This window comes from Dreissena polymorpha, chromosome 4 (assembly GCF_020536995.1).
Source record: "Dreissena polymorpha isolate Duluth1 chromosome 4, UMN_Dpol_1.0, whole genome shotgun sequence".
Taxonomy (NCBI): domain Eukaryota; kingdom Metazoa; phylum Mollusca; class Bivalvia; order Myida; family Dreissenidae; genus Dreissena; species Dreissena polymorpha.
The window spans coordinates 65,799,974-65,827,463 of NC_068358.1; the positions used below are offsets into that span (position 1 = coordinate 65,799,974).

The 27,490-nt window shown below is 35.4% G+C and overlaps 1 protein-coding gene across 2 annotated transcripts in view; it reads left to right on the forward strand.

Annotated features, from left to right (window-relative positions):
* The first annotated feature begins 4,868 nt into the window (after positions 1-4,868).
* The window catches only part of LOC127875921 (DNA polymerase subunit gamma-1-like), a 95,551-nt gene continuing 72,929 nt past the window's right edge, over positions 4,869-27,490 (forward strand). Inside the window, exons 1-7 of one of the 2 annotated variants that reach the window (XM_052420670.1) lie at positions 4,869-5,044; positions 7,805-8,015; positions 16,270-16,328; positions 17,782-17,987; positions 18,100-18,292; positions 18,834-18,992; positions 23,485-23,625. In XM_052420670.1, the coding sequence (XP_052276630.1) occupies positions 4,916-5,044; positions 7,805-8,015; positions 16,270-16,328; positions 17,782-17,987; positions 18,100-18,292; positions 18,834-18,992; positions 23,485-23,625 (1,098 nt within the window). In that variant the 5' untranslated portion in view covers positions 4,869-4,915. The remainder of the gene's footprint in view (positions 5,045-7,804; positions 8,016-16,269; positions 16,329-17,781; positions 17,988-18,099; positions 18,293-18,833; positions 18,993-23,484; positions 23,626-27,490) is intronic. The other variant, XM_052420671.1, reaches the window with a different exon arrangement.

Here is a 27,490-nt window from a genome sequence, read left to right on the forward strand (position 1 = left end):
ATATGTGTATCGCTTAAACATATCGATTCTACTAAAGCAATGGATGTATAAGACTTAACATATGGCAGGTGCACAGTTTTTTTTTCTCGTGACCAGAACTAAATAACGGTTTTGTAGAGGTGTTTTTGAAATAAATGTTGAATATCTTATGTTTATTTATATTCAATTGTTTATCGCATAATTAATTTGGTTGCTCCATTAGTTACGGACAATGTACTTTTATTTATGTTATTTTGCAGATAAATTCATTTTAGCTGGTGGAAATCCGTCGTCTTTCGGATTCATGGCGTTGTCTCAGCTGACCACGCCACCTCTGTCGTCACTTTTTACTACCCTTCCACACTGTGTAATATTCGACATAAAGAAGTTCCACAATTCTTCAGCCAACATAGTACTCGCAACATACGTCGCGATGAGTGGGACTTTAAATAACCAAAACATTTACTGGTCAAGTAAAGTGACTTCTTTTGATTGGACAACGGTCAGGATGACTGTTCAACCGCAAAATTGGAATGAATTTTATGACCGTATTGGTTTTGAAATGAGGCGTCAACAGTATTCATCCGATGACGTACGATTCGGATTAGACAATATTCGGATAGTTGATGGAATCTGCGTGTAATAACGGCGCTGTTTCGTTTGATTCGTTTTTCAATTGTATTGGACATCATAGGCGGATCCAAAGGGGGGGGGGCGGACGCGGCGTACGAAGTGAGTGTCAAAGCCTTCAAAACCACTAAAATTGTGGCGCTTACGGGGGGCTTCGCCCCCCTGAACCCCCTAGCAGGGCTTTGCGCTGCACCCAAATATTTCAATATCCCAACCCCTAACCCGAAATCCTGGATCCGCCCCTGGAATTCATAATAATTTGTATATTGTGATAGAACCTTTATAATGAATGCTTCATTACCAGATCTAGATTAACGTATTAAAAAAACTAATTTTACTTCTCTTTTAAGCGACGACAATCTCGGTGTGTTTAATATTATTGGGTTGTATTTTTTCATGTTATTTAGGTATGGTACGTTGTCGCATACATATTCTAAGGCACTAGTATTGCCAGGAAACACTACACATAATCGACATGTGCCTAGTAACGCGTTACACTCAGGTGGCGTCAAATATGATGCCAGTTACGATAGTTATCGAATTTTAGTGGCCAGGAACATGATATTGTGTTTAATAGCATTTTATGATTTGTATTGTTATGAAGTTTAAGTATACCTATAAGTATAGTTTAAGTGAAAATATCGTGCCTTATGTGATTGAATAACATAGTGAGCTGTTTTTTTTAACCTCGATCTTAAAGCTTTGTTTTCCGATTTCCTTCAGGGACATTCTTGTGTTGTTAGTTGTTACACATGTATAACTTGTGATATATTTTTATAACTTTATAGCGCATGCTTTTGTACGTATTTATGCTAATCAAAGGTTTTATATCTTTATGTTGTTACGTTTCATATTATTTAACCATTACATGCGTGTGTTATTTGTGTGTTATTTGTTAACCCAAAGATCTGTCAATCTTTACAGAGATTTTCTTGAACCTGTCTGTTTCCAATATAAACTATGCGATTGCTCCTTATTTCGTGTTTTTATATCAACCGTTATAAAAAAATGTTTTTCAGTGACTTATATGTATTATACGATAAGTGTACGGATTTATAAACTTAATAAATGCATACAAGTTACGTTTTTATGCATGTTCACTGACTCGTACCTACTATTATTAATCCTTTCCAATTCAGAAGCAAAGTGAAAATGGCTATGTGAAAACAGCATCAAACCAGAACAGCCTGTCAGTAACTCGCATCTGTTCAGGTTTTATGCTGTTTGCTGCGCATCAGTATCTAAGGGTTGGAAATGAAGCCTTTAAAACTTGCATCTAGTAAGGAAGGGCTTTTATTAATTATTACTTTCTTAGTGACTACAAATGCGTCAAAACACGTATCAAAGTGGTAAAGGGTTTAAACGAACACACTGTTCATGTGCGCTGAACATTTTTGCAACAATCCAAGCCTTCCTATCTCCTGAGAGGCACGGGGTGGCGGCTCGGAGAAATCTGACAGGCATTTCTAGTTAAGGTTTCACAACACAAACGGAGAGAAAGGTGTAACATTTGGTTTATAAACTAGCAGCACGGCATCCAACCACATGAGAGAGAGAGAGAGAATAGAGGAAGAGAGAGAAGAGAGAGAGAGAGAGAGAGAGAGAAGGAAGTGAAATACTAGGAGTAGAGAGAGAGAGTGAGAAAGAGAGAGGAGAGAGAGAGAGAGTGGGAGAGAGAAATAGAGGAGAGAGAGAGAGAGAGAGAGAGAGATAGAGAGAGAGAGATAGAGAGAGAAAGATAGAGAGAGAGAGAGAGAGAGAGAGAGAGAGAGAGAGAGAGAGAGAGAGAGAGTCGTTTGATTTTCAATTGATACAAGGACATTGAATTCAAAGTAAAAACTACAAGTTATTTGATTTGAAAAAATTCCCCTTTTACAGACCAACGGTCGATTGAGAACGAAGCGAATAACGACCAAAAATAAAGTGTATATTTCACTCAGCTCATTTTAAACATTTTTCAAGTAACGGTTTAATACGTTTTACCGATTTCACAGGCTAATCAGGGACGAAACTTTCCGCCTAGACTAAGATACTTTATTTTGCAAAAGCAATCCATGAAAGCGGAAGAGAGAGCAAGAGCAAGGCTCAATTACATATAAAAACTATCAATACATGAATCGTCTGTTTCGATGGCCGAATGGTTTAGCAATGAGACTTTGTGGCTTTTAAGCGAACGGTTATAGTTCGTACACTTTTTCGTTGGATGTAAAATAGCTTCACGCTGAATATTCATTTTGAAACCGCAATCCTGCATCCCTTTACTGTTCATATCAGCACTTGCAGAATTATATTGTTTTTTACGCTATACTACACAAGTAGACAGACAACTAAGTTATCTGCTTGTGAAATAGAGTCCAATGTTTGATGTTGCACGTTAAAATAAAACAATTCTAGGCATTCATTAGGGCCTAGTGGCGGGAAATTTTCCGTGTTTTAAATACTTTTTTCGAGAGCATGATACCGAATATTAGTATGAATCGCATTAATAGCATGAAATACATTTACATAGTCCTTTCAAAGACTTTCTAAGAGGTCATCTAGAGAACTTACATTACGTGTAACATGATGACTTATATTGATAAAACACTAATTAAGCTCATTTACATAGTCATTCAAGTTCATGGCCAGTGACTTAAGGAATTGATTTTGTGGATCTAGCTGAAGCGATACTTTGTATAGATAGAACACCACCTAACGTAGTCACAAATAGACTGAGATTCAGCAATAAAAGAATTCGAAATGAGATCCCCTTGTTTTACACAAGACGCGTCTTGATGGAGCATCAGAGTAAAGAAATGTATTTCGGACCGCTACCGGCATCTCAATTCAACAGGTTTCTTCTTGAAATGGGACCTTCCAATTCCTATCACGACTTACATATCACATTTTTTTCTTTTTCATAAAATATCATATCTTACATATCACATTAGTTACTGTGGGTTTAACATAATGAATGTCTTCAGATGTTGCGTGATGACAGATGATAATTCTATATGAGAGTAAAAGGTATATTCCACTACAATACAGTACATTTATCAATTTCAAATCCTGAATCGTAACCTTCCAGAGATACTCCATGATGGCCCATTATTTGGACTAATTCTCACATTTTTCGACGTATCTGGCGGAAAAGAGACATAATCCGACTTCTTGACCCCCTATGACGCCCATGGTAGCGGCCCGGTAACATTTCAATATTTGACAATTTAGATCTAGCTAAATTAGATGTTTTCAAAAGCTTTCCAAAACAGTTTGATTTTTTTAAATATCACCCGTGGAACAGAAGTAATGACAATTTTCGTCATGAAAATGTTGTCGATTTATAAGAAAACGAAAGCGAATAACTAAAGTTTATTTATATATACCGGTAAGCATACATATATTGATATATGGAATATATAAATAACCCACATTTATAGTTTCTCCTTTTTGATAGTGAATATTGGTTTGTCGATCTCGGTTTGGTAGATGGATGAAAAGTTACGAATCGCCATACCATTGATTCGCTTCATATCGATTCGCCGCAGTTCAATTTTGACGCATGTAGTTTGTAGCGATTCGCCGAATGTGTATAACAAATCTTCTAACTTTTTAAAATCAAATATAGATACATTTGATTGATTTTGCACTTTACCTATTCACTTAACGTGCAATATATGTGTTGCAAAAACTATATTTCATATAATTATTACCACAAAAATTTATATCATACAATGGCTTTGAAATGAAATGGTAGATATAACAAAGAGATTTGAACCAGTCTAATATTTGCATGGTAGTTTTAGTAAAAACAAATGCTCTTTAATTGTGTTATGGTTATTGTAGTCCCTATGTGCACAATGTTGACTGTATTATTTAATTTATTTGAAAGATTAACAAAAATACACCAATCTCGATTCAGAGTTGTCGTTCCATGCCCGTGCAAGGGATCGAAATTACATAAGAATTCGAATTAGTATATTGTGACCTTGAGAAAAGGAAAGTTCAACAACAACAACTTGAAATGTGCGAGACATTTCAATTATTCTCTGTTATTTTTATTTTGACAATGTCATGCAGACGGACCGTATCCTTAATATAAACCATGCTGGCTATCAAATATGTATCGAGAGTAACTGTTGAAAAACATTTAGCGTATTTTGATAGCATGTGTTATTTTTTAGTTGCACTTAGTTATTTCGGATAATTCGATTGTTCGGATAGATTTTTGAATGAAGTTCATTCGCAGTTGAACATAACCTTTTTCAGCTCCTGCCCTTTATTCTGTTAACACTTAAATGGTGACTGGTTTTGGTGCAGAAACAGAATGAAAATGTCATGGTGCAAGCTTAACGCCTTACGAAAATTCTCCACTGCATTGCCTTCCAAGCAGCAATCACTGGCCAGAGTGAATGAAATCAACATTCAGTTGCTGCCAGAAACTCTTCATAAACAGGTGCAAAAAATAAATGGCCCGCTCTTTGCTGCACTTTTCTGTGTATTAAGCTTATTTGTACAATTTGCTTACAAAGTTTATTGGTTTCACCATACATGCCATAATTTTTCAGACCAATTCCGGGACGTTGAGTTAAATTGTCCAGGACTTTTGCAGATTTTCCGGGACATGTATAAAATGTAGCGATATTTATAGACATATGCATTTTTGGAACATTTTTTTTTGTTTCGCATCGTTAATTGCAAAAGTTCGAAAGCCTATCCGAAATGCACTTGATCTATTTACGTCAAATTAAACATTACTACTTCCGTTACTAGATACGAGCCACGTGTTTTCAGTGTAAGCGTTCTAAACATAGATGGTGACGTCACTGCGCTATTGTTATTAAGACCGGTGTGTAACGCGTAGTTGTTGATACGCCTTTATTCATTTATAACATTTATATAATAAAAAATACAACAATACAGTACCGGTAGATCGTCAACTCAAATCAATTCACAATACATACAACCAATCACAATAAAACAAATACAACAAAACAGTACCGGTAGATCGTCAACTTAAAATCCGGACAGTCACACATTAGAAACGTGCGAACATAAACTGCTTTTAATTTTTCACTCAGCGATGTTGGACTTCAGATGTGTGAACAACTATCCTTTGCCCTTACACAGCGGGAAATAATGACGTAGTAGATTAAAGTCAATTAACATCCACATTAAACAATGCCGCCTTTTCGGTTTGACCGCGAACGTGAGACAATCGATATGATAACAGGACCCCTGTTAATTGATCAATTTTGACACGTAGCGTAGTCTGCCTATTCGGGTAGGCATTGTCATGGAGACGCTGCAGATATACACAGATTCGAGGTGCAGTTAAGCCTAAGATAAGGTACATGTATATATGGATTTTGTCAATTCCGGGACATTTGACAGATTTCTGGGACAGCGGGACAAGTTCTTCATTTCCGGGACTGTCCCGGACAATCCGGGACGTATGGCATGTATGGTTTCACCATAATAATTTTATATTGGTTAAAATTGTATATGCTTATTGCTTAGCTTGGTCCCATTTCTTGTTTTTATGCCCCCAGTAGGGTGGCATATAGCAGTTGAACTGTCCGTCAGTCATTATGTCAGTATGTGTTTATGTCAGTCTGTCCGTCCGTCCGAAAAAGAAACTTACCTTGGCCATAACTTTTGCATTATTGAAGATAGAAACTTGATATTTGGCATGCATGTGCATCTCACGGAGCTGCACATTTTGAGTGGTGAAAGGTGAAGGTCAAGGTCATCCTTCAAGGTCAAATGTCTAATATATGGCGTCTGTCCATCCATCCAAAAACTTTAACATTGGCCATAACTTTTTCACTATTGAAGATAGCAACTTGATATTTGGCATCAGGGCCCTCAATCAATTTTAGATTAAGATTAAATTGAAATAGAATTGAGGTATAATAATCATGAGACACATCTTTAAAAAAAAAAAAATATATATATTTTTTTTTTAAATCAGGTGGAATTTTTCCCCCAAAAAGGGGAAAAAAGTATACTTTTCAGGTGGGGGACTGCGACCGAATTTCGGCCGCAGATTTGATAGATTGAGGGCCCTGGGCATGCATGTGTATCTCATTGAGCTGAACATATTGAGTGGTGAAAGGTGAAGGTCAAGGTCATCCTTCAAGGTCAAATGTCAAATATATAGTGTCTGTCTGTCCGAAAACTTTAACATGGGCCATAACTTTTTCAATATTGAAGATAGCAACTTGATATTTGGCATGCATGTGCATCTCACGTAGCTGCACATATTGAGTGGTGAAAGGTGAAGGTCATCCTTAAAGGTCAAATGTATAATATATGGCGTCTGGCCATCCGTCCAAAAACATTAACGTTGGCCATAACTTTTTCACTATTGAAGATAGGAAATTGATATTTGGCATGCATGTGTTTCTCATGGAGCTGAACATTTTGAGTGGTGAAGGTCAAGGTCATCCTACAAGGTTAAATGTCAAATATATGGCGTCTGTCCGTCGGAAAACTTTAACATTGGCCATAACTTTTTCAATATTGAAGATAGCAACTTGATATTTCGCATGCATGTGTATCTAATGAAGCTGCACATTGTGAGTGGTGGAAGTTCAAGGTCAAGGTCATCCTTCAAGGTCAAAGGTAAAAAAATAAATAAAATAATAATAATTTTTTCAAAGCGGCGTTCTCATGAAGCTGCACACATTTTTGTGTCATTTTAGTTTAAATACCTGTATGCTATATAACTACTACATTCAACTTCAAATGCTTATTTGTGATTAATATGACTGATGGAAAAAAGTACATTATGCCATTAAGGCGGAAGAATAGTAGAGCACCCTTTTTAAAAATAAAAACGAAAAATGTTTTCTTATTCATAGAAAAAAAACTAACAGGACAACCATGTGTATCAGAATCACAAGGAATTTTTAATTGGTCAATTTTAAAATTATTTCATGTCTGAAATGATTTGACAAATAGTATTTGAAATCCAAACTTCATTTACTATGAACGGCTAAGGTTTATCTGTTTGAATTGTAAATAAGTTGATTTACAAGAATAAATTAAGATAAATTGAACAACATTTTTGAAAAACACTGTTTAATGTTTACAAATTGTTAAATGTTAAAATATTGTATAATTACATTAATCCTGTTGAAAATGGTGAAAAACCAAACAAAACAAACATACAGTGAAACTAACGTATATTATATGTATATATATTTCAAAGATATTCAAAGAAGTAGGCAAAGTCAGTGAAGTGAAGCAAGATAATACGACGTGGAGCAATTCCTCTCCTTTGGAACAAGAGGTGAAGGTCATTAGATCCCTGGACTCAGACAGGTTGAAACTAGTTCAAAGCCATTTGAAGAAACACAATCTATGGGATAAAAATGTTCCACTTAAGCCCAATATAGAGTTGCAATTACCCGAATTTGAAGGTTGGTATTGAAAAATCTAATATTTTTTTATTGAATAGAGGAGTCTTAATTGAGTTAGAGAAACATTTTGGCATATTTTTAGCTCACCTGAGCACAACATGCTCATGGTGAGCTATTGTGATCGCCTTTTGTCCGTCGTGCGTTGTGCATCGTGCGTCGTGCGTCGTCAACATTTACCTTGTTAACACTCTAGAGGCCACATTTATTGTCCAATCTTCATGAAACTTACTCAGAACATGTGTCCCAATAATATCTTGGACGAGTTCGAAAATGGTTCCGGTTGATTGAAAAACATGGCCGCCAGGGGCGTGGCAGTTTTATATATAGCAAACCTTGTTAACACTCTAGAAGTCACATTTATTGTCCGATCTTCATAAAACTTTGTCAGAACATGTGTCCCAATAATATCTTGGACGAGTTCGAAAATCGTTCCGGTTGGTTGAAAAACATGGCCGCCAGGGGGCGTGGCAGTTTTCCTTATATGGCTATAGTAAAACCTTGTTAACACTCTAGAAGTCACATGTTTAGTCCAATCTTCATGAAACTTTGTCAGAACATTTGTGCCAATAATATCTTGGACGAGTTCGAAAATGGTTCCGGTTGGTTGAAAAACATGGCCGCGAGGGGGGCGTGGCAGTTTTCCTTAATGGCTTTAGTAAAACCTTGTTAACACTCTAGAAGTCACATTTTTAGTCCAATCTTCATGAAACTTGGTCAAAACATGTGTCCCAATAATATCTTGGACGAGTTCGAAAATGGTTCCAGTTGAATGAAAAACATGGCCGCCATGGTGCGGGGCAGTTTTCCTTATATGGCTTTACTGAACAGAACAGAACAGAATATTTTATTTTAGCTTAAGCATACAGCTCATCGCCATAAACATACATATGCAATAACAGCATGCGTGACAATTATATACAAAACATACATCCTTTTGAGGAAAGATCAATTTAAAAAGTAATGACATACAACATGTTTTAGTGAGAATGTCACATGGATGGGGTTAATACAAAGTGATCATGTAATGTTAACACGAAATTTAATAATTGTTACAAATATAACATTATTCTAAGCTTATTGTCTTTGTGGAAGATATATCATTTATACTACACATATAGCACATCTTCTCGTAACTTAAAGCATTTTAAACAAAAAATGGCAAGTTTTCTTAACACTATTTTGTTTGAACAATTAAGTAGTTCGATAAACTTGAACATACTAGGTCGTGATCTGTAATACTTTGGAATTGATGTATTCCTAATATCGGCATAATAAGGACATTTAATAACAAAGTGATATTCATCCTTGATATCATTGAGGTTGAATAAAACACATTTGCGTTGATCTCTGACAATGTTCTGGTGTCTACCCGTTTCAATTAATAATTTGTGAGACGACAAACGTAATTTAGCAATAATATTCCTATGTTTTTTATTTTCAACAGTATCAAGATACGCAGATCTTTCGAATATTGGTTTCAATTCTTTATATAAAATCATTGAACTAGATGATGTGACACTTGTATTCCAGTTAGTGATATACTGGTCTCGTAATCTGGTTTTAAGTAGCGGTATTAATTGATTAGAGTTCACAGATTCGGGGAATAGCCATACATCGTTAAAACCGTTTTGGTTTAGAATGTCCCGTACTTTCGATGACCAATTGTTTGTGTTATTTTTGCGTTCAATTTCTAATCTCTGTGATAATAAAATGTGTTTAAGAATACAATTACCCTCTTTAACAGTATATAATTTCAAAAAGTATTTCACGATCCTGACATATCTGTCTAAATACAAGGGGAATCGACCAACTTCGGCATATAGCGATAATGAGTTTGTTGACATCTTAACATTCAATATTCTTTTACAAAATTTACGATGGACGCGCTCAAGCTTTGCCATACAATGTATTTGGACGCAAAAGATCCACCGCTTGACATAACAATTCCAAGGTAATTAAAATTGTTAACAATTTCTATTTCTTGACCTTTATATGTCCATTTTAATGTTTTACTAATTGTGCCACCTTTTCGGAATACCATGACCTTTGTTTTTTCAATGTTTACCGTTAAATTCCACTTATCGCAGTAGGTTTCTAAATTATTTAATGATTCTTGAAGACCCTCCGGTGTTTCAGAAAATAAAGCCGCGTCGTCAGCGAATAATAATAGATATATCAATATTTGATCTAGTTTAATTCCGGCGTTTATTCCATTTTGCAAACCGAATTCGATGTCGTTAATAAAGAGGGAAAACAATATGGGCGAGGTTATCTCCCCCTGAAATAAGCCGACGTTACTATTAAATACGTCTGATAATTTACCCATGTGTTTAACCTGTAATTTCACTTCATCGTACATGGATCGAATAAGTGTTAATAGTTTACCGTCGATGCCCACATTAATCATCTTACTCCATAATTGGCCGCGATTGATGACGTCATATGCTTTCCGGTAGTCAATATAACAACAGTATAGCTTACCTTTATTCTGAAACTGTTTTTCTATAAGTGCATTAAGAATAAATATTGCATCGACCGTGCTACAGTTTGGTTTAAAGCCGAATTGTGCATCCGTTAGAATGTCATTCGTTTCTGCCCATTGTTTAAGCCGTTCATTTAATATGCTTGTAAACAATTTCGCAAAACAACTTATTAAAGTAATTCCCCGATAGTTATTTGGATCTGATATGTCCCCACGTTTATGAATTGGTATTATAATACCAGATGACCAGCTGCGCGGAAAACGCTTTTTATCAAGTATGTAGTTAAACAATATTTCTAACGGCCTGACGATTACATCGATTGTTTCAGTAAAATATTCATATATAATATTGTCATGCGCATGAGCTTTATTGTTTTTCAACCGTTTGGTTGCCCTTATAATTTCTTCTGTCGATATAGGATTATCGAGTTCGGGGTAGGAGGGTTCTGTGTTTAACCTATTGTCAAATTCATGTAAAAAAGTATCGGAATCAAACGAGTTTATATTTAGGTCACCTTCGTCCGCTAATTTACTGAAATAATCGTGGAATTCGATTAACGGTATCGTATTTGAGTTTTGTGATGTAGTTTTACGTTTAAATAATTTCCAAAACTCACGGGGGTGATTTCCTTCTCATAGTGTTCATATGCTTGCTTTGATCAGTGTTGTACTTTAATTTAGTTTTTCTACAAGTATACTTATAATCCTTTTTCGATGCAATCATTTGTTCTCGTGTACGCTCGTTTTTGTTAAGATTAAACTCGTATATAGCTCTGGTACATTGAGATTGTTTGGTTTTACATTCTTCGTTAAACCACTTTTGTTTATTTTTATTATTATCTATAAACCCTTTACTTTCAAGATTTATATTGCGCTTAAAATACTTTTCTCCTTTAGAATTTAAGTAGTTCGAAAATTCTCCCACTAGGATATCCGGATCAGAGTTTGAATCAATTTGTGATAATAACATGTGTTCCAGATTATGTACATCGCACGAAACATCACGAAGAAAGTCGCATTTGTTCTCGGGTTTCCATTTAAAATACACAATCGGATTAATATTACTAGTTGAAACAGCGTTATTCATGCGGAGAGCAAATGTCAGCGGCGCATGGTTCGAGAATTCCGTGAAATCGTTAACGGTAAAACCTAAAATGTCTGTAAAATTGGTGTGCGCAGTTAATAAATAATCAACTAAGCTTTCACCATTATGTGTATAGCACGTTATTTTACCTATGTTTTGATCGTTATGTAAACGTCCGTTCACGATACGAATATTAGTCGCTTTACAAATATCTAACAGGTTGTCTCCAAATCTATTCGTAGTAAGGTCACAAGTTGAGCGTGGGATGAAGGTTTCAATATCTGGGACAGTATCAAAATCGGTATCGCTTATATACCTATCATTTTCGATGTAATCGGCTTTATTTCCCGTTCGGGAGTTTGTGTCTCCAGTTAAAAATACCTTTCCTTTGGTTTGATAAAAATTAATATCTAATTCAATAGTTTGAAAAATATCATAAGTATACAAAGAGTGGACAGGGGAATTTTCAGGTGCAATATATATAACACATAAATATACATCTGATTCAATATTAAAAAACATTTTATCTAATTTAAGCCAAACAATGCAATCAATGTCATTTTTTACTAATGTAACACCTTTACGAATATAGTCTTTAATGTAAATCACAATACCACCACTCGAGCGCTTCGCTCTACGGTGTTGTAATCGTCTGTATGAGTGAATAGGCTTACTATAGCCTTTTAGGTCTAAGGTAGAGTCTTTATTTGTCCAAGTTTCAGTAAGACATATAATATCGTGACAGTTAAGAAAAGATGAAAACTTACTATCAGAGCATTTAAACGCTGTTAGTCCTTCCACATTCCATGTGACAATTTAAATGACACCCTCACTAACGTCCTATTCTTTATACACTTGCTTGTTTATATACAGTTTGTCAATCCTGAGATACGCCTCCTTACCCTCGGATCTTGCCTTTTTCATGATGGGTACTAGCCTTCGTCGGGCCTCCATAACTTCCTGTGGATATTGCTCGGATATTCCGAAAGGGGTACCTTTTAGTTCCTTTGACTCCCTGCGAACCCTCTCCTTGTCCGGGTAGTATGCAAATTTCGCAACAATTGGCCGCACTTTATTTGGCTGGTATCGGCCTATCCGATGTGCCCTGTGCAACTTGATTTCGGTTTGGGCGTTTTGCACGTGAAGCTTTGTTTCGATGAATTCCAAGATTTTTTTGTCGCACTGTTCTTCTTGCTCCTCAGGTATCTTGAAAAACAACAAATTGTCCCGCATACTCCTGCACTTGAGGTCCGTTATTTCAGCCTGTAATTTATGTTCGTGCTGGATCACTGAATCCTCGCGACTTTGCAAGTTACTCATGGATTTTAGAGTTGAGTCGAATTCACTCTGTTTTTAGCTCATCTATTTTTTAAAAAAAAATTATGAGCTATTGTCATCACCTTGGCGTCGGCGTCGGCGTTGGCGTTGGCGTCCGGTTAAGTTTTGCGTTTAGGTCCACTTTTCTCAGAAAGTATTAATGCTATTGCATTCAAACTTGGTACACTTACTTACTATCATGAGGGGACTGGGCAGGCAAAGTTAGATAACTCTGGCGTGCATTTTGACAGAATTATGTGCCCTTTTTATACTTAGAAAATTGAAAATTTTGGTTAAGTTTTGCGTTTAGGTCCACTTTTCTCAGTGAGTATCAATGCTATTGCATTCAAACTTGTTACACTTACTTACTATCATGAGGGGACTGGGCAGGCAAAGTAAGATAACTCTGGCATGCATTTTGACAGAATTATGTGCCCTTTTTATACTTAGAAAATTGAAAATTTTGGTTAAGTTTTGTGTTTAGGTCCATTTTATTCCTTAAGCATCAAAGCTATTGCTTTCATACTTGCAACACTTACTAACTTTCATAAGGGGACTGTGCAGGCAAAGTAATGTAACTCTGACTGGCATTTTGACAGAATTATGTGCCCTTTTTATACTTAGAAAATTGAAAATTTGATTAAGTTTTGTGTTTAGGTCCACTTTATTCCTACAGTATCAAAGCTATTGCTTTCATACTTGCAACACTTATTAACTATCATAAGGGGACCGTGCAGGCAAAGTTATGTAACTCTGACTGGCATTTGGACGGAATTATGGGCCCTTTATACTTAGAAAATTGAAAATTTGGTTAAGATTTATGTTTTGGTCCACTTTACCCCTAAAGTATCATAGATATTGCTTTCATACTTGGAACACCTAAAAAACTATCATAAGGGTACAGTAAAAGGACAAGTTGCATAACTCTGATTGTCATTGTTACGGAATTATGGGCCTTTTTTGACTTAGTAACTTTTAATATATGGTTAAATTTTGTGTTTCGATCCACTTTACTTCTTAAGTATCAAGGCTATTGCTTTCAAACTTCAAATACTTTCATGCTATCATGAGGTTACTGTACCTGGCAAGTTGAATTTTACCTTGACCTTTGAATGACCTTGACTCTCAAGGTCAAATTATTAAATTTTGCTAAAATTGCCATAACTTCTTTATTTATGATTAGATTTGATTGATACTTTGACGAAACTACTCTTACCTGACATACCACAATAGACTCCACCCAAACTGTCCCCCGTGCCCTTCCCCCCCTCCCCCCCCACCTCCCCCCTCCCCCCCCCTATTTTTTTTTTTTTAAGATCATCTCACAAATGACCACCACACCCTCACACTATACCCCCACCCCACCCCACCCCCCCCCCCCCAATTTTTTTTTTTTTTTTTTTTTTTTTAAGATCATCTCACAAATTACCACCACACCCTCACACTATACCCCACCCCACCCCCCCAATTTGTTTTTTTTAAACGGTTATGTTTGAAATACCGTCCAACCATCGCACCCAAAAAATCCCCCCCCCCCCATCGCCCTTCCCCCCCCCCCCCCGCCCCCGATTTTTTTTTTTTATTTTTTCGCTTTTTTGGAAGATAATGTAATAACTGTCCACAACCCCACACTAACACCCCTCTTCACTCCACCTCTCCCTCCTTAGTGATTGAAAATGAGAGTCCCTTCACCTTTAAAAAGAAAATAGATGAGCGGTCTGCACCCGCAAGGCGGTGCTCTTGTTTTGTTATGTTTTCTATCATGTTCCCACTGAAATCACACGATTTTTCTAACTCTTTCTTCGGGTTTCAAAGCTATTCATTCGTTGCTCTATTTTGTCTATTCTCGAAACTATGCCCGACACTGTTTGATGAATTTGGTCAAGTTGTGAAAGTTTTTTGTCAACAGAATTTAACCTTTCCAAAATTGATGATAAAATGTCCGAGCTTGGTGGCGGCGATGGCGTTGCCGGGGGTATAAACCCCTGTCCATAAAAATTGGGCGTGTTCATCATGTACGGAAATGGTATCTGCGTTAGTTGTGGACTGCCATAGTACTGACCTGCCTGGCTCGCCTGTGTTTGTCCGCTAATATTAGTCATGGGTGAAGCTTGAGCATTTTGCGCCATTTTTTTCCCTTTGTTTCGCTTGTTCGTGCTTTGTGTTGAGCTTTCTTGACCGTTATACGGCGAATCTTTGGAGGGTTTGCGTTTTCTGGTCATAGATAATCATAGTATCATCCAAATGTTCACTTAAAAACACTTTTCATTCATCCTCACTTGTTTTATTCCATAAACTTTCAATATTTTCGATGTAATTTTACTCCTTCAAAATTTTTGCCCGCCATGTTCACGCATGCGCAATGTATGGTAAAACCTTGTTAACACTCTAAAAGTCACATTTGTGGTCCAATGCTCATGAAACTTGGTCAGAATATTTGAACTCAAAATATCTGGACTAAGTTCAAAAATGGTTGAAATCAGTAAAAGAACATGGCCGCAAGGGGGCGTGGAATTTTTCCTTAAATGGCTATTTACTACAAAACCTTGTTAACACTCTAGAAGTCACATTTATTATCCAATCTTTATGAAACTTGATCTGAACATTTGTTCTAACAATAGCTTGAGTGAGTTTGAAAATGGTTATGGTTTGTTGAAAAACATGGCCGCCAGGGGGGGGGGGGGCAGTTGTATGGCTTTAGTGAAAACTTGTTGACACTATATTAGCCACATTTATTGGCCAGAACATTTGTCCCAATGAAATTTTGCCAGAGATTGAAGCTGGGTCATATGAGCTCAAAAACTAGGTCACAAGGTCAACTATAAAAAAACATGTTTAAAGTTACTTTTTTGGTCCAAAATAATCTTCATGAATCAGCTTGCATTTTTTTTCAGAATAGTCTAGTTCCTTTGGCTTTCAGGTGAGCGTCTTAGGGCCTGATGGCCCTCTTGTTTAAAACATAGTTTCTGTGTGTGTGTGTACAGACTGCGATTAATTTGAAAAACTGCAGCAAGTCATCAGTGTGCATGACTGAATACATTTTGTTTTTAATTGTATATAGCACTGTGCATTGTACATGTATTAAGTGTGAATACAATCAATTATTTCCTGTTTGTCCAAGTGTTGTTTTTATTAGTTGATTTTACGATTTTCACAGTATTTCATGTTTAGTCCTTAAGACAGACAACCATTCCTGAATATAGCTATGCTGCACATAATTAGTTTTCCAGACATATCTATTCCTGATATTTAGGCATAAATGTTCAAAAGATATTAAAGTACTGTTTTAGTTGGCCTTTTGCACTTCAAAGATTTGTATGTAAATGAGAGAAAACAAAGGATGATTGTTGTATCGTTTTGTTTTCACATAGGGGATGACATAGGGAAACATTTCCGCAGTATTGCCTCACAACAAGTCAACAGCTACAAGGTATTACATATGAGCTTTCTTCTTGGAAAATTGGGCTTAATGCATATGCGTAAAGTGATATCTCAGATTAGCCTGTGCAGTCTGTACAGGCCAATCAGGGACGACACATTGCTCTTTTTTGTCATTTTTAATTTGTAGGGTGTAACTAAAACTGTATTAGGTGAAAAATGTCATCACTGTTAAGCCTGTGCAACTGCACGTGCTAATCTGTGATTACTTTTTTACGCAAATGCATTAAGCCCAGTTTTCCAAAAACGAGGCTCAAATGTAAAAATTGTTTAATTGTTTTCTTACGTAAAGCTGTGGGTAATAAGCACTAAGTATTCTCAAACCTCCTTTAGACAGGTTGTATTATATTGTAATTACATTTTTTAAGATGATCACTGCTTTTTCAAAGTGGTAGGTACTGTCCAGTGTTTAAGGTAGAAAAGCTAAACAATGATCTCTTTTGTAGGTACTTTTTTGTAGTACAACAATTGTGCATGAAATAATCATATGATTGTTAAGTCAATAGACCAAGCAAGAATTCATATATTAAACAAAATGAAGAATAAAAAGGGAATAAAACATAGAGCGCTTTAATGATGACTTATGCGAAAAACTCTTCTGTTCCCATATCAAATCAAGGCATAGTATAAACCCATAAGAACTGTTTCTATATCAAATCATAGCTGATAATTAACCCATAAGAACGTAAAAAAATGAAGGTTAAAAAACATGACAAATGACTGACAAGCGTAACACCTTGACAATTGATTTGGGTTTATGCATTAATTAAAAAATATAACAATTTATATCTTTATTTAATGAAACAAGAAACAAAAGCAGGACCAAAAGTACTTTGGCGTAGCTCTTAATGCAAATTAATTTTATTGGGAATACCAGTGTTCAACTTGATACTTAGTACTTGTAAATACTGTAGTATGAATCTGTAATTACTGCAATACAATAAAACTCTGCAAAGTATGAATTACTTGTTTGATCATAAGTCGTTGTGTAACACCTTTAATTATTTGTATAACTCACAATAGGGTGCATTAAGTTTGGACTGTTTAGTATTTTTCAGTTATTCTCATGATGTGAAATCATTGTTTATAACTGGTTTACATGGTCATTTTTCCAATAACGCAAATGAAATGGTAAATTGCCCCAGGCATTCAGGTTTTATTACTAAATTGGGTCATAAAAATGCATGAAAAAGTGACTCCAGATAAGCCAAAACAGGGAAGAATTATGGTAAAATAGCACTGTAAAATATACTGTCCGGAAATTTAGAGTCATTAAATATAGACAAAACCCTGTATGTCAGAAAATTAAGTCAAGAAAAAAAAATTTGGCCAAAAAAGGGGGCGTCTGAAAACTAATTACAGTACCCATAAAAAGCTGAAGTGAAAGAATGTAAGTCATCAACAAATGTGCTTCAATCTATTATGTTTATGTTTGTTTCAAAAAGGCATTAGCACAGCGACTCTGTGGCTGTGAAATACCAAAGAAACCTGCAGAGTGGGCTCTTATGTCAGGCTGGGTCCGGTATGGGGCAGATGGGATACCGGAGCCGGTAGAGTACCCACCTGACGACGTCCTTGTGTTTGACGTAGAGGTCGTAGTTGAGGAGGGAAATTACCCTACCATGGCAACAGCCGTGTCTGATAAATACTGGTATGGGATGTTTACTAAAATTTACATTTCAGACCACAAATAAGCTTATGATTTTTAGTAAAGATGGATTCAGAACCTATGACCAGTTACACATATTTTTTACATCCCCTAGGTATTCTTGGTGCTCTGACTATCTAGTGGCAGATAAGTTTCGCTGGGCTTCAAAAGGAATCGAGCTTGATGACTTAATTCCTTTGGAAACAAGGCTGGAGTCAACATCTGGGATTTCTAGTACGCCACGCCTTGTAATGGGTCACAATGTGGCATTTGACCGGTCTTTTGTCAGGGAACAATATCTTTTAAAGGTTAGTTTTGATTAAACGTTTAACTGTAGAAATGAGATTGGGTAGTGGGATTCACTGCAAAGTAATATGACAACGCTGCACATATTCAACTATATAATATTTTTCCAAAGCAGTGTTATGGGTTAGTTGGGAAGTAATCTGAAAAAGGTGTAAAAGTTCCTGGTACAAGGGCCAATTATGTCATACAATTTTATTTTGATATTTTATAACCAGGGCTTCATAATCATTTGGTTTTATAGAATCTGTTAATGACTAAATTTTATCAAGGACCATGCTTGCTGCTTTTATTGTATTTTTCGTCTACAGGAAGGCTTTTCTTAGCAAAAGTCCAGATTAGGCTGAAAGTGTAGTCCCTAATTAGCACAGGCTAATCTTGGTCGACATTTTTCACACATGCATTCGACTTCATTTCTCCAGTGTGTGACTCATTTAGACAATTTTTGGAAAACAGGAAACTTATTGATTGTATCATTTTGTTGTATCATAGTTTGCCTTTCATATTAGTGATTCAGGTATAAAACATAAACTGGCTTTTTTGCAGAAATCGCGGATGCGGTTCTTGGACACCATGTCGTTGCACATTGCTATATGCGGCTTGACAAACTTTCAGCGTGTGCTGTATAAGGCAGCTAAGACTGACAGCTTGACAAAACCAATCCTTGACTATAAGCTGAAACAGAAGCAATGGGGTTCACTAACTGTAAGTGTTTTTGAGCCTTTATTTAGGAAAAACTGGGCATAATGCATTTGTGTAAAGTGTTGTCCCAGATTAGCCTGTGCAGTCCACACAGGCTAATCACGGACAACACTTTTTTCAACACTGGATTTTGACTTTAGAATAGGCTTCCTTTAAATGATAATACCATAAACATGGAAAGTGTTGTATTTAATTAGCCTGTGCAGACTGCACAGGCTAATCTGGGATGACACTTTATGTACATTTATTAACCCAGTTTTTCAGAACAAGGCTCATTTGTTAAAACATGTTTGAAATCATTCTACAAATAACATTCAAATCTGCCACATAAACTTGTTAAGACCATAGTCCCTCATCCAATGATCCATGAAGAATTGTTTAGCCTGAATGAAATTGCTATTTTATATTTCAGTCATAATTTTCAGTCATAAATGTACTAATATTTATGCAGTAGCATCTTTTGCGATCTCAAATCTTGTTAGTACTTTACCTTTGTATTGATGCATAATGTGCTGTGTTAAATTTTGGGTATGTTAAAATAGAATATTATTTTATGTTATTTTTTTCAGATATTTTTTAATAATTTTTGATCAAAATTTCATTCCGTAATTTTACTGAGAACATGATGTTTACAAATTCAATCTACAAATTAAACGTTTTCATGTATTTGATGTTAATCCTTTATCCTTATAAAAGCATGCAAGAATTACATTTCATATACACTAATGCTATCTGCTTGAAAGGCATGGGCAACTTGATTGCTTGACAAAAACTTTGTAGCATAAAGAACATTTAGATCTTTTACTTTTTGTTAAATTTATGTAGTGCATTTTAACTAAACTATGTAATAAATAAGGGATGCAAGAGGTTACAAAAATCATTAACCGGTTAACCTTTTGCCGTTACCAGTTAGTAACCGGCTAACCGACATACCTTAATTTAAGTAGTTAAAATGTTTGAAGTATACGTAAACAATGTCATACCGCTCGTACCTGTACTCTCTATAGAAACGAAAGTAATATGAGATCGCTTGCGTTGAAAACATGTCTGTTTCTTAATAAAATGTATTGTTACATCTATTCTATTAATTTTGTAAATGTTTGCTATATATAGTTCTTATTTTTATGAGTATCGCTCACAAATGGTGTGTTTCTTGGTTTATTCTGTTTTAATTTTATTATTAACATAACTTATTAAAATAGTTTAATTATTTGCTTTCTTAAATAAAACTTGCCTCAGACGGTAGTGGTGGAATCGTGGATGACCTAAATTACTAACAATGATTTTAATTTCTGATATAACAACTAAGACATGAACTCGACAAGATTTTAACTACGAATGCAATTCTTGATAAAACTGTTACTTATAAATACTTTATTTTTTGCGGTCAATCAGTGTTTGTTATTGATTAACAAAACATCAAAATAAGCCAGCCAATGTCTCAACTCAATTTTATCGTGAGTTCGATAAAAGTGTCAATTGCGTCTTCGCTAATAGCCCCCACTCCCCGCAGTTTGCTAGTTTTTTTAGCAAGTTAAACAAGACAACAGTGCCAATTATCAAAACAGACCCCCTATTTGTTACCACAAAGGTACTGATTTATTGCTTTATTGCCTTCTTTGTTGACACGATATTTACTACCGTCGATGGTGCAGCATGTTGTTCTTACTAGTCGCCAGCCCAAATTGGCAGTTTGTCACGCGCAAAACCTAAAATCATACAAATTGTATTATGAAAAAGAAAAAAATATTCCAAGAAAAAAGCATACTAAAATTATTTTTTCAGGTTAACCTTTTCCCGAAAATGTAACCGGTTAACCTCTTGCATCCCTATAATGAATGATTTGAAATGAGTATTCTCACTTAATTAATATCTGAACAGTTACACTGTATCTTAAACCCTTAAGTGTTTTATAAAGGTCTCTTCATGAATAAATGACATGTACTGTTATTGCTTACACCTCCAAGTTGACAGCTTGTGTTCGCTGCTGGTGGGCTGATAAGATAATGGAAAAGAATAAGACAGATAATGGAAAAGAATAAGACTGACAGCTGGCATCATATTTGTTAAAGCTTAGGAAGTGTGGAGACATTGCCCATTGCTACACTTGTGATTTAATGATGACGTTAACCATAGGTGTTGGGCGAGACAAATTGGTTTTTGCACTATAAAAGATGAATGTTATGAACTATGTACCTTTTGTATGAGAACCTGACCCAATCTGATTAAGTTTTTAGAGGTGGATAACAGAACAAATCACAATCAATTCACAACAGTTTATACCCTCTCTATAAAAGTTGTTAGAGAATAATTTCCTACTGGTCTTGATGCTTTCAACAAACTGGGAGTCTTTTGATTAGCTGTAATTTGTATTGCCCGATTGGACTATGACAACAGTTAAAATGTATGGCCTGACCAATATTTTACTTATGCAGATATTTTATAATCTTGTTTTAACATGTAGTTGTGAAAATTTTATTGTTATTGATCCCAAAGTAATTTTCACTTGTTTCAATCATGGAGACAAAATGAGTCACATATAGTCCCAACCAAAAGCTAAAACAAATTTACAAATTATTATCCCCACGCTTTTAAAAGCATGGGGGATATTGTATTTATCTCCGTTTATTTTGTCCGTCTGTTCGGCCACTTTCTCCCCTGCACTATTAGCACTAGAACCTTGAAACTAACACACACATGGTAGCTATGAGCATATGTGTGACGGTGATGGCGACGGAATTTTGATCTGACCCCAGGGTCAAAAGTTATGGGTAAATAAATGGGTAAAATGGGTAAAAAAAACTCATTTTACTAACAACATGTGACGCACATGATAATAACTTTTGACCCAAGGGTCAGATCAAAATTCCAAATAGTGCACCTTTGCTCATAGCTACCATGTGTGTAAGTTTCAAGGTTCTAGTGCTTATAGTTTAGAAGGAGATAGTGGAGAACCACGCCCACCCACAACTTTAAAATGGGTAAAAAAAACCTCATTTTACTAACAACATGCAAGCACATGAGAATAACTTTTGACCCAGGGTTAGATCAAAATTTCAAATATTGCACTGTCGCACATATGCTCATAGCTACCATGTGTGTAAGTTTCATGGTTCTTGTGCTAAAAGTGAAGGGGGAGATAGTGGACAACCATGCCCACTCAAAATTTTGTTTTAACATAACTTCTTCATTTATTCACCAATTGACTTCAAATTAGTACTGAACATCTCTTATGACAACACGGTCTATCTCGACCATTCATGTCTACATTACCCACCCCAGGGCCAAACCAACATAGGCCTTGCCCACCCAAATTGCCTTTTAATATAACATCTATGCGGCGTGGGGATACGCGTCGGCCTCTGCCTCGCCACTTCTAGTTTAAATATGCAGGTATACTCTTGGGATTGTTTGTTTTATTATTAGTTTTGGTGGTTTTCTACCATGTTTGTTAAAACTTTGCCAATTGGACCAAAAATGGCCTGCCTTAGGGATTACATGTTTTTATTATAAATTTGTTCAGAAAACTTTTACATAGTTTCTTCTTTAACTGCAAAGCTCAGAGGTTTTATATATGGCATTTAACATTGTATTGGGGTCCAAACGCGAGTTTTTAAAGATCACTTGCTTTGAATCAAAACCAACACTGCTGTGGGGGTTAATTGTTTCCCTTATGTGTATATTATAGTAAAACAATTCTGCTCTGAAACTCCAATGCACAGAGAGGGTTGATATTTGGCATGGAATATGTTGTAGGAGTCTACTATTTTATTTTTGCAAATAATGCCCAAGGGAATTTCACCTGCACTGGGTGGGTAACTTGTTTCAAAAATATCTCTGCAGAGTTTTAAATGGTCGCAGTCTGTTGAAACAACTTGCCAATCGGGGCTTCAAGTGTCCATATATGGCTTTAGTGAAAAATTGTTTACACTCTGGAAGTCATATTTTGCATCTTTATGAAATTTGCTCAAAACATTTCATGTATTAACATCTCGCACAAGTTCGAAAAGATTTAGGCACCATCATAAAAGCTGCCCAGAACAGACTACTTCCCTGAAGTCTCAGATAAGCAACTAAGGGTCTATGGCCTTATTTCCTGTTGCATTAAGTTCCATGATTGATGGGTAGGGTTGGGGTCAATGTCACCATTTTGAAAATTTTAATTCTAATGCACATCTACTTTTGTGCAAAGTGTACAAATACATAGATATGCTTTTCATGTGAATCATTAGAACCATCTTCACCATAATAAAACATGGTTTTATAAAATAAAAAATACAAGTGTGTTAGTGTATATGAGAATCGTTGTGGGAAAACTGGGCTTATGCATGTGCGTAAAGTGTCGCCCCAGACTAGACTGTGCAGTCTGCACATGTTTATCAGGGATTTGCTTTCCGCTTGTATGAACATTTTTGTTTGAAGAATGTTTTTTCTAAACAAAAATCTAGTCTAGGCGGTAAGCATTGTCCCTGATTAGCCTGTGTGTACTTTGCAGAGTGATGACTGGAAGATGATAAGTTCCATGAACAATCTGTCTGACGTGCACCAGCTACACGTGGGTGGTGAGAGACTGGACAAGGACCCCCGCAACATATTCTTTGAGGGAACCATGCAGGACGTGCGGCACAACTTCCAGGTAAACCAAGGAACGTTCCTGTTGTGTTTTTTAGCTCACATGAGCACAAGGTGGTCATGGTGACCTTTTGAGATTGCCTTTGTCCATCATGCGTCGTCAATATTTGCCTTGTTGACACTTTAGAGGCCACATTTAATGTCCGATCTTCATAACTTGGTCAGAAGATTTGTCCCAATTATATCTTGGACAAGTTCAAACATGGTTCTGGTTGGTTGAAAAACATGGCTGCCAGGGGGGTTGGGCATTTTGCCTTCTTTAATTAAAACCTTGTTAACACTCTAGATTTATTGTCCAATCTTCATGAAACTTGGTTAGAGCAAATGTTCTAATGATATCTTGGATGAGATTGAAAATGGTTCTGTTCTGTAAAAAAACATGGTTGGAAGGGGGGGGGGCATTTTTTTTTATACAGTGGAACCCTGCTTCCGCTTTATAGACGAGTTAACGCGTGACGTCACACGCACCTGCAAAGTTTAGACTCCGCCCACTGGTTGGCAAAAAGAGGTGGAATTCTTATAAGCGCATATAGAGAAGGTTGACATTATCATCGTTTTTATTGATACTCATGAACTGTATCAAATATAATTTTACTATTTATGTCTGAATAAAACATAAGCATGCGTGGAAATTCATTTTTGGAACGATTATATTGTTGTTATTATTTGTGTTTACTAAAAACGAGCTATGGAGTGGAACGTACACTATCTACGAGCTCGTTATGTGGTTACCACAAAAATCTCTACTAAACGCATCTTCACGTCCATTTTAGATACAAAATTTCAAAAATGGAAATTCTTTTAGAATAAATTAAATTTAATGAAAAAACACAAATAAGGATGAAAACAAACATCAAATAGATTGCTTTTTGTGCGCAACATATAGTAACTGATTTTAATCTTAATATATCTGTACAGACTTACCTTGTTACACAACAAATAAATTAATAAATCTCATTGTTTTATTTAATTGTGCACACCAATTTTGACACTATTATCTCGTTATGATCGGAGACTGCCCAGACAATTACACAGAAAACATGCCGGTGTCATAAACATAGTGACCAATACTTTAATTGGGTCCCTGCATAGACCACATGTGGCAGACTTTATGATACCTCCATGCCATTTCTTGGCATATTGAGCAGTCATATTGTGCAAGCCAAATATTAAAGCCAAAATACGTAACATTTGCTTTAATAAATAATTTAACATATTAAAAAAAGAAGATATTTGTCTGAAACGGATTAACAAGAACATGCGTATTTATATGTAAGCCAGTTTAATCATAATAATACAGTGCTTTATAACTTTAAATTTAAAATATTGTTCAATATTACTGCTACACAATTGATGTATTTACCGCGGGTACCGGCAAATGTAAACTCGTCAATTTAGTGTAAAGATTGTACGTTCTTGCATTGCACGTAACACCATCATGAAACCAAGCAATCACAATGGATAAACAATATTTGTGTAAAATAAATTAAATTAATATATATATTTATCATAAAATTCTAGATTGTTAAATGTATCACTCCTTAATACTTGTTAAGAGATTTCAATATACATGCAAAGACAGTTCAATTTGCACAAGATGCAGGTTTTATTTTCATTTGTATATTCAAATTTATTAATATTGTAATTCAATGGAAACGAAACGAAAATTCATTCTATGGAAAAGAAAATTACCACAACATTTAACGATTGTAATGTATTCCGTTTTTAATGGCTTTGTTTTATAATTGATCAAATGCGCCTCTTATAATACACTTTCGATCGCTGATGAGCAATAACAATATCCACACCGTTTACAGTTATAATCAAATTAATATATGTTTTATAAGTTTTTAAATATCATTTTTTAAAGTCTTACTATAAAAAAGAATACGGCTAATTTATTGTTTTGTTGTGTGGTATTGTCAGTATTTAGTCTTCCGACCACGCTTAATTACTCTGATGCTAATAACTAATTTGTATTTTTATAAAGAGGAAATTATACATATGATGATACATTTATTTATTGGTACTAAATATGATATATTTGCACTATTGTATAAGAGTTGTAATGTTTATTTCGGATTTTTTTATCGTTTAATTGACTTACCAAAAGCCCTTTATACATGTTTTACGTTACTGTAACCAGTGTTTTTGCCAACCAGTCAGTGCGCATGCACGAAAAATCCCGAATGTAAACAATAACAATTAACTCGTCTATAGGGGAAATCGACTATTTTACTTTCAGAAGGACAATGCCTTATGCGGAAAAACACTTTCAGCAAATTTATATACCAGAGAGCGGCAATGACTTAGCCTTTACAATACAGAAACAGTCCTATACAAGTGTGTTGATCTTTTTAAAGTTCATTTAATTGTTAAACCGACTATTGTAGGGTGAATAGTTGTTTTCCCAATAAGACATGTACACAGACCAGACTTTTTCGCAAGATATCCCCGATCGTCGACTTTCCTACCCCATATTTCTCTGACAGCATCTCTGACTCTTTGATCAGTTTGATTTTGTCTTCTAGAGACATTCCATGCGGCTTTGCTTAGAAGAAGGTTCAGACATATCAAGTCTTAGTTATCTTAATTGCCAATTTGAAAATCTTAATGAATATTTAAATACAAATGCTTCCAGAACTCTGCAAATCACAATTTTATATGACAGTAAATCAGCAATTGTAATGAACAATTCAAAATTATATAGAATAAATCTTATTAAAATTTATCCCGGCTTTCTACATCAAAAACAAAACACACTAAAGAATGCTATGTTTGTTATCAGTTATTATAATATTATCACTTCTATTGATCACTATGTATATCACAGGTCATATTTCTTTAAATTGTTTTGCGATTTTTACAGTTTGCAATATTTTCAACCATTTTATTAATTTCACGCGGCTTTAATCCACTATTCACAAGTTTTTCGGCGTAAGCTGCATAAGCCAGCTTTTCACCCTGACTTGACCTTTGTAAGTGTCCAATAAAATTCAAATAAAATTTCCCGCGGCTAGGTACGAATGAATACACTTCATTTATTCCATTGGCTGATTTGAGTATACCACCAGAACATTGGAAACATATCCGCGTCTTTGTAACACTGTTTTACTGTATGAAACAAGTTTATCTCTAATGAAAAGGTTAATAGATAGAACAGTTTTACACTCAATTCTCGACATCAATACAGTTTGTGCGTACACCTTTTATTTTCAGAGTATTACCAACGCAAAAGCGTTTATACTTAAAAGGCTATGTTCTCATATTTAGTACTTACTTCCATATTCCTGTCAACATGTTAACATGTAAAAGTATAAAGAGCAGTGGAAGCGAGGCCTCACTTTAAAGAATTGCATTTCAACCCGCGAGGTTTCGGGTCAAGTCGCGGACATTCAGAGTTTATATACAGGTCATCACCGGAGTTCGCGGTCAGTAAAATAATCGTTATATAATAAAGACGCTATCCGTGAACTAGGTGACCTGGAATTTTCTTTAGACCAGAAATATGTTAAAAGAAGATATTAAGCAATATAATTATGGTATGTCAATAATAGATTCTTAATGTGTTTTCAACAATACAATGATAAATATTATTTTTAATAAATTTAACAATAATTATTTCACCATATTGCCTAATGTACTAAAGTGATATTATGAGCATGTAACAGTTTATAGGTGTCTATCGCAACCGTTGATTATTTTTGATGTTTCTACTTCATATACACTTATAGTAATTAATGCAGCATCAACATACTAAAACAATATACCAGAAAGAGAAAAATAATGCATTTGAATATTAACCGTACTTTCGTTTGACAACTGATCATGCGTTTACGAGTTGAACCTAAATTTAGTTTTAGTGCAGA